The sequence below is a fragment of the Scomber scombrus genome, chromosome 9, assembly GCF_963691925.1.
Source record: "Scomber scombrus chromosome 9, fScoSco1.1, whole genome shotgun sequence".
Lineage (NCBI taxonomy): Eukaryota > Metazoa > Chordata > Actinopteri > Scombriformes > Scombridae > Scomber > Scomber scombrus.
Window position 1 is genome coordinate 12,366,180 of NC_084978.1, and position 8,591 is coordinate 12,374,770.

Sequence of the window (8,591 nt, forward strand, 5' to 3'; positions counted from 1 at the left end):
TACAGACATATGTACACTATATTTAAACAAAGGTTTACAGTTTAGCACTCAAATGTACAGTAATTATTTCAGGAAAGAACTTACTGGAAAGAGAAGTCACGCGATTAACAGCATTTGTTCGAGTTCGTATTAAGGAGTTGAGCCCAGCCTGTGCTTATGGTTGGCTCCTTTCATTCTGACTCCACCACAACATTTTTGGGGGTTTAGTTCTCCTAAGTCTCATAAGCTGAAACTGACACAGAATCAAAATAGAATCCTTCAGCCAACTCACAAATCAGCATAACTTTTACTTTTAGCACTTAATTTGCCCTTGCTTAATGTTGTTTTATTAGTAATGAAAGAATGGAGGCACTTTGCAGATTTCTGGAGCTTAGGCTTTGGCAGAGTTTTAAGCAATGCCATTTAAAATGCTGAAAATCCCCATTTCACATGCTAGGAAGTAAAAATGGAGTACTTTCATCTAAATATAGCATTAGTCAATAAACATTTATTTTACAGATCTAAGGGGGATACAGAGTATGGCTTTATTTCTGCGGGTTCAACATAAACAAATAAGAGCATGAATGTTTTATGTGGTGCAGGACAAAGATCAGTTGAACTTGGGGATCAACGATATGAATATAAAATGTTAATGTATTTACTCTGTACTGTGCCCACAGAATTATGAGCAAGGCTCGCCCGTTTGGACATAAGCTGTCCATTGGCCTTGTGGAGTCGGAAAAAAAAGAAAAAGAGAAAAAAAAAGTGTGCTGTTTGCTCTGGAGAGAAGAGCTTTCAGAGTGAATAAGCCTGAGAAGTGGCAGACACTCTACAATGAGGAGCTACCAGAAAAGACACATTCAGCTCCCGACTTAACCTGAAGAATAAACTTAAGCTCTGCCTGGAAATGTCCGACTGAGAAAATACGAATTGCACAAGAAAATATGAGAGATAGAAAATACGACAGAAAGAGAAGAGACGGTGGAACAAACGGCCTCTTTGTTACACCTTCAGGTAATATTCGGGATCTTTTCAGCACTGATAATGTTCACACACAAACACGGGCTTAAGGTCGATATTATGGCATTAAAAACAATTAAGGGTTAAGTCAGTCTGTCTGTGTACAACCTTCAAATACACACATCCAAAGTATTTTACTGCAATAACAAGTCTGCAAGCTGCCGCTACGTGCTTGTGCACCACGCGTGTCCATGCCGAGTCTCTGAACAAGCGAGCGCTCCCAAAAGATTATAAAGGTGTCTCACCTGGAAGGCTTATTCTCTTCAGAAAGAAATCCAGGCCGATGGTTTGTTTGTACTGCTTCCCAAAGGCCTCCTGTGCAAACCTGGTGGCGAGTGATGTCTGAAACAGAGAGACAAAAGGGGAGAGACGCAGTGAATGAATGCCAGAGAAGCTCTCCAGCAATCAGGAGAACCAATAAAAAAAGGTGTAAGACGTTAAGCATTTAAATATTTAAGAAAAGAAAATGCTTTTTAGTGTAGCATACAGAGCAGCCTCAGCTTATAAACATTATTCACACATACAGTTCAGGCCATTGGTCACTAGCCCTGGGGCAAAATGCTACATGCTGCAAAACTCCATCCAGGGAAAATATACAGAATATTAATGCACTTCCTGAAAAAGTAATATTTCAGAGGTAAGCAGAACTAGAAAAACTTTGATTTCATTCACACTGAAGCAAATGCCAAACTAAGCTTCTTTTTTTACAATATCTCATTTTCTAATATTTATCTTCAAAGCGATTACAAAAATACAACAGTATAATTTATCATATCACTACACAACTCTTTTTTCCCCCCTCCAAATAGCGCACAGCCATAATTCTTAGGTGATGTAACCGAGACACAGGACATTAACTTCATCATTACAAAATCCATTTAAAGCACCTTCAAAAAACTTTGTGATTGACTGGAAGGTTACGCTGATGTAATTGTCTGCCTCCTCTGCCGTCTTGCCGCTCCGGCGAGGCTGTGACAGTGAAAATCAACGAGAAATTGCAAAAACAGGTGTCTGGAGTATGTGTCATGTCTCCAGACTGCAGACCTAATAATTGCCACAAATTATAAAACCTCCATCACTGTCACTGTTGTGTTTGTGGAGTAAAGGGGGTGAGGAGGGGGGGGGGGGGGGGGGGAGAGAAAAAAATAGCATGTTAGGGGCTCTCCTGAAATCCATGGGAATTCATAGCTAGGGTTTGACATGCCAAGTTTAATTCATTTGATGGATGAGGATAGGGAAAAAAATGAAGTGCTGAACGTCTATTAGCTATCTTTAGAGCAGTGTGCTTACATAAACACAACAGAGAAGTGAAGCAATGGGATTCCCTGAGTGTTCATGTGGCAGCGAATGCATTTTAATGTGGTTCTTGACAATCAGTGAGAGTAAGAGGATTTAAAAACTAAATTCTTTCTTTCAATCCACTGAGCTTTAACTCGAGCCAGCGCTGGTATCTCCCTCCTATTAATGAGGGTGTAAAGTTTAACCAAATAATGTTTCAAATTAGACTAGATTTTATTTAAGTTACTCCAGGGAAGACACGGTAGAATATAATTAGGATAACCTTTATGTAATTTAACCACAGATTTGTCAAGCAAACATGCGTCTCTGTTTGGCATTCCTAAGGCACTGATTTGTCACTGTCGAAGCCAAATTTCATATCAAACCTTTATGTGTATCCAAGCTTTTAATTTTTAAACTTTTAATTAAACACACTGAATGTTTTATCCGGATTTTTGCACCATGACTTTCTTGGTTAACATGTCCTCAGAGGAGCAGAATAATGTTTTATCCACCCACCTAAAAGTTCACTAAACCTAACAGACTTTTTAAATCTCAGCCTGCGGAGCATGTCACAGACGCAAGAGTGACTGAAAAATTACTAGAGGTGACTGACGCAACAAGGAGAAAATCGGCCATTTAAGTAGCCCAAACAATCACTGACAACACAGGAATAACAAGCTCGGACAGCAAAAATTTATTCCACATGCTCGCGTTGGCCTAGTCGGCCATTTGTCTTGGCATTCCAGTAGCTTGGCTCTCCTCCCTCGACGTAGTCCTTTTTTTCCACCATACAATTGGAACTAACCAGCGAATGTAAAAGCTGGCGTAATCCTGACACTCCAACAGAGAACAGCACAGGGTCACAAGTGATACCAATGCCGGGAAATGGGGGAAGTTCGACTGAAACAAGAAACTGGGAGAGAGAGGAAAAAAAATATGGCAAGCCGTCTACGTTCACATGTGATGCAACTCATATGAGCGGTGCAGTGCATTTTTGCAGCATGGCATCAAGACTGGGTCGTTATTCTCCTCCAACAATAAAAACAGAATAAAATGTGGCTGTTCTGCAGCGTTAAAATGAATCAATCTGACTGTGAAGAGCAACGTTGACACAGTAAGACCTGTATCTAACGCTCTCTTCACCCTATGGGGAAAGAAAACAGCAAATACTCAGAAAAACTGAGTGACTTAAAACTCAGGTTGAAAAATAGACTTGTGTGTAAGTCAGGCCCAGAGCCTTAAGAGCCTGGCTAAATGTGAGACTCCATATTTTAAAAACATCTTGCTCAGGTGGACAAGCCTTCCCACATCTCGCTGTATTTCTGAATGGACAACCAACCACAAGCAAAAATACCACCGAAAATGCTGTCCAAGAAAAACTGATCCGATTGCAATTTGCTGAGCAAATTGACATTAATAAGGGGGGAAACGGCATTCAAGATGTCAGTCAGTGGTGACTACTCAAAATGGGGGGCAGGGCTCCTGTTTTTTGCCCAAAACAGACAAGCAGGTAAGTCATTCAGACAGTGACGAGCTGACACCTGGCAGCGGTGTGAGGAGGGTTATTAATGTAGCGTATCTACTGGGAACTGACTGAGTTGTGTGTGTTCTGCGCTCCCCCCTTCCCCAAAAGAAAATGTCGACTTTCCAGAATGAGAACATTCATTTTTCTCATCGGTTCTCACCATTACTGCTACATTCATTTTCTTTCTCCCAGAGGAAGGAGAGATTAGTTAGGAAAGGAAAGGGGATGTGTAGCTGAAAAGCACTTGACGTCCCAGCCTTACATTCACACTCATTCATTCGGGGGATTCGAGATGCAGTGAAGAAGAAACATAGCTGAATTGTCATGACAACCTCCGTGGTTTGCTGCTAATGATTGTTTGGTGTGACTAAGAAAAAATTCCAGCGCTGTGGATTTACGTTAGGCCTGTTTAATCTACATCCTTTACATGATTTTAGTGAATATACTGAATGCTTCAGTCCAGTGGTTTTGAAAAGGGAAGGGGCAGCACCGGAAGATCCTGACAGCACCCTAAGGCGTTGAGTAGATTTAGGAAAAGGAGAGACAACTGCACTTAGAAAATAAGTCTTCATGTGTGTGAGTTTTCGCCTCGTTGTTCTTTTAATCTATCAAATGAGACAGTAGCAACATTTCTCACATGGACTATCCAGATATTTTTATTTATTTTTTTGTCAAATGGGGTCCCGTTCTCAGAAGGGGGTCCTTGGCCAGAACAAGAGAGGTACACCCACCATAGGCAATCACCAGTTGCATGCAGGAGCCGGGCTGAGCCAACGGTAGCTTCCTTTATCAGCTGTGATGTGCTGGATAACAGAGAGCAGCCTTAACTGTCCTGAACTTTGTGACAAACGTTGATGTACTATCTACATAAAATCAATAAAATATAACATCACAAGCTGGCGGCTGGCGGTTCTTTGCTCTCATATTTATTTCTTTCTTTGTTTAGTTTAAGACTTGTGTGGTCGTGTGTCGTACTGTGCACTCATAATTTTGTTGAACTCAACTCTTAAAACAGGCAACGTGCACCAGTAGATACATACATATATACATTTGTTATACCTTAATAGGGGCAATGTATCCTGGTGGAAATACAACTCATAAAATCCAAAATATACAAAATATTTTTTTTAATTCTTGGTGGAAATGTTAACTTAAGTGCAAATGAGATGCCTAGTAACATCAAAGTAAATAAAAAGTGAATAAAAAGAATAATTAACATCCTATTTTCCACTCCTGCTAGTTTATGGGTTAAAATACAATGACAATTAAGGCTTTTTCTATTTTCTAAAAGAATAAAATGTAAACTTTTTTTTTTAAGGAAAATTTAAGTAATATGATTTCCTCAAAATGCTTTTCTTATTATCTATTTAATTTAAGCATAAATGTCTTAGAGATTTTAATAATTAGGCCAAACAACAGTGTTAGCCAAAGCTGTGTTTCTATAGACCTACCTATAATTTAAACGAGACCCTTTAGATGAGTAACCAATATTAGATTAGCAGACAAAAACAACAACATATAATTTCTTCACAGCGTACGTCTACGGCTGCGTTCAGACCAAATGTGGGGATGCGGTTCGTCCATGCGGGGGTTCAGAGGAGGTGTGGGCGTGTCACTACAGGCTCACAAAGCTTACACCTCGATAAATTCATTAGCACACCCAACATGGATTAAAGACAGGGTAAACTTAATAGGTTTAGAATGACAGATTTGTGCCAGATTTAAATCCGTTTTGATTCTGTCTCAAAGATAGCATAACTACAGACATACGTTGACTCTGTAAAACTGGATTCAAAACTTGAATTACAAGATCAGACTCAACTGTGAGGAAATGCTTTTTTTTCAAAGTTGTATCTCTTTCCCACAGATCACACCGCTGAATTACTTAAGAACAAGGAATGTGTAGATCATCATAGCGACTATGAGCACAGCTCTCACACAGCGGCATGACTTGCATACTGATCCATTTATCATCATTTGTCTTTAGCTTTACCATTCAGTCACTACAACGCTTCATTAATACTGAGTTACTTAAGGTGCCATATTCAGGGAATTTTAAACATGTTATTACTGCACGTCCATTATCTACCATCACGTTTAGGATTTTTTTAGTATTTCTAACACCGTACTTTCTCTGTCCAATCACTCATTTAAACCATCTGAAGCTCTGGCTGACATAAATTCCTTCACTTTCAGTCAGTGTGAACGTGCCTCCTAACTACTACTACTGCGTCATTTATAAACCTACATCTTATTGGTTTTGGGAGACTTACAGGCGGCTCAAGGTTGTGGTCAGACATCTATTTGAGTACGATGTTGTTAGTAGCAACACTAATTTACAAAGATATGTTCATAAAATAGCAGCCAACTAATTTTGTAACAATCGCTAATTTTTATGTAGGAAAATTACAGTCAAACAGTAAAGCAATAAAATGCTACGTCTGCTGCCCACTTTTCGCAGATTGTAGCGGCTTTCTACATATCTCTCACTGAAAACGGAGCTGCAACTGCAACTGAAATATTATCAACCTCTGGTCATCATTTGGACTACTTTTTTCCACACAGATTTTTTGAGTTTCAGTTTCTCCTCCTCCTCTTCCTCCTTGTAAAACAGAAAGCTACATGTATGTTTTCACTGAGGATAAGAGATCATACCAAATTCATCCCAGTAAAGCAAAAACATCTCTGTAAAAAATAGTGATTAAATTAAGTTGTTAAGTTGAGGCACAGTCAGAAGTACTGTACTTTGTAAAATGTCCACAACAACAGTAAAAATCTGATTATAAGAGGGGAAAGTTCTTTACAACGAACTGTAAACTGCGTATAAATGCAAACAACCAGCTGACAAAACTATCGCTCCTATTACAGGTTGATAATTGTGACAACAATAAATCTCTATCACCACCAATTATTTTCAGTATGGTAGTTATTAATGGTGCAGTCGATATCTCTCTGCTGCCTTTAACAGCTGATGAGTAACTCTTTAAACAGTAAGTGATCACTGAGGCAGACGAAGTGAAGTTCAGATGTTCTATTAAAAAAAAAATACAACAATAATAATAATAATAATCATAATCATAATAACAATCAATGATCTGTTGATGTTGGGTGTGTGGTTATCATAAGAAGAAAAAATCCAACATTAAATTTGATTTATATTATTCCGAATCCTTCCATTTGGAGTCTCCTAAACTGGACATCTGAGCATGTGACCTTTTTGTCACATTTTTTATGATATCAATCGATACTATATTCCTATACTATATTCATTTCAATAAATGTTCAAATGATCCAATATTTCAGCAAAAATCAAAGATTAGATAAAAAAGTCCAAACACATTTGTGTATCAGAACTTTGTTTTTATCTTCTTTCCTCTCCCATTAATCATTTCATGACCCCTCAGATTTATCTGGTGACCCTTTAGAGGGTCTCCACCCCTAAGTTGAGAAGCACAGGACTAAACTAGCTAACCATATATAAAGTAGTTAGAAGTACCATCTCCACCTCCAGCAGCTACAACAGTAACATGCTGATTACACACTGATGCTTCAGTATCAATAATTAATGTAATTTATAATGGTGTACAGTCAGAGGGACTAAATGCCTACTTTTACTGTAATAATTTAAGTACATCAAACTGATGCTACTTATGTACTTAAGTAGGACTTCTCACGCAGGACTTTTACTTGTAATGGAGTGTTTTTACATTGCTGTGTTGGTACTTTTACTTGTGTAACAGATCTGAACGCTTCGTCCACCACTCGACGTTTTAACATTCAATAACGTTGCTATGATTGCTAGCAACTTAGCAACATTAGCGTCGGTCACCATGGTGACTGGAAGCACCGCAGCGTCACGGCGAGCGTCGTAAAGAGCAGCATACGGATTAAACCGTCGTGTAACACACAGTGACAGTTATTGTGAAGATATATTAGACATGAAAGCTTCACTTCAGTAACGTTTATGTGAAAGTTATGTGCGTCGGTGTTGGTCTCACCTTTCCGCAAGCACCGTCTCCAATCACTACAATCTTCAGCTGTCGGTCTTGGCTGTCCTCCTCCGAGTCCGACATGATGCTGAAATGTGCCCGGACAAGTAGCTATCTGTGTGTGTGGAGGGGGGATAACCCGAAACAGTAGCAGATGATGACTGCTTGATGAATGTAGCTGCCAGTGCTAATCACAGATGGATTAAACGACCGTTGAGTGGGCAAGCAGACGCCATTTTGACTCCATAACACAGACGCTGTGCTCGGCGTGATCCACTCTCACAGTGCTGCCTCAGTGTACAAGGTGTTTCTTATTCAACGATCCAACATCGACTGTAAAAAAACAAAAAAACAAAAACAAACCCCATGACACGATTTTGCTAGGCAGATATTAAAGTTATCTCTCTGAAGCCGTGTTTCTTTCAGAGGAAAATATCAGAACCGGAAACCCCGCCGTCGGCAGTATGGTTTCATCCCATGTGTGACGCGCTGCCGTTGCCATGGTAACAAGGGTTACAGTGTGAGTATAAAAACATGAAAAATCAAATTTAAAAACATTAAAAACAGCCCTAACTTTAGCTGAAGAAAGCAGAACATCTTGTTGAAGTGGTGGAAAGTAACTAAGTACAGCTTTTTGAGGTTTCATATATTTCATAGTTTTCTTCTATTACTTTTTAGGGTAATACTTTTGCGTTTTTTGACAGCTAGGCCTATTGTTACGAGTTACTTTGCAAAATGCCTACACACAAAACATGATCAGCTCATAAAATAGTATGCCCTACCACACATTAAACTTC

The 8,591-nt window shown here is 39.2% G+C and overlaps 1 protein-coding gene across 2 annotated transcripts in view; it reads right to left on the bottom strand.

The window, feature by feature from the left end:
- The window catches only part of rab28 (RAB28, member RAS oncogene family), a 30,718-nt gene extending 22,508 nt beyond the window's left edge, over positions 1-8,210 (bottom strand). For both annotated transcript variants that reach the window (XM_062426256.1, XM_062426254.1), the window contains exons 1-2: positions 7,804-8,210; positions 1,245-1,341 (exon numbers count right to left, since the gene is read on the bottom strand). In XM_062426256.1, coding sequence (XP_062282240.1) covers positions 1,245-1,341; positions 7,804-7,878 — 172 coding nt within the window. In that variant the 5' untranslated portion in view covers positions 7,879-8,210. The remainder of the gene's footprint in view (positions 1-1,244; positions 1,342-7,803) is intronic.
- Between the last annotated feature and the right edge of the window lie 381 nt (positions 8,211-8,591).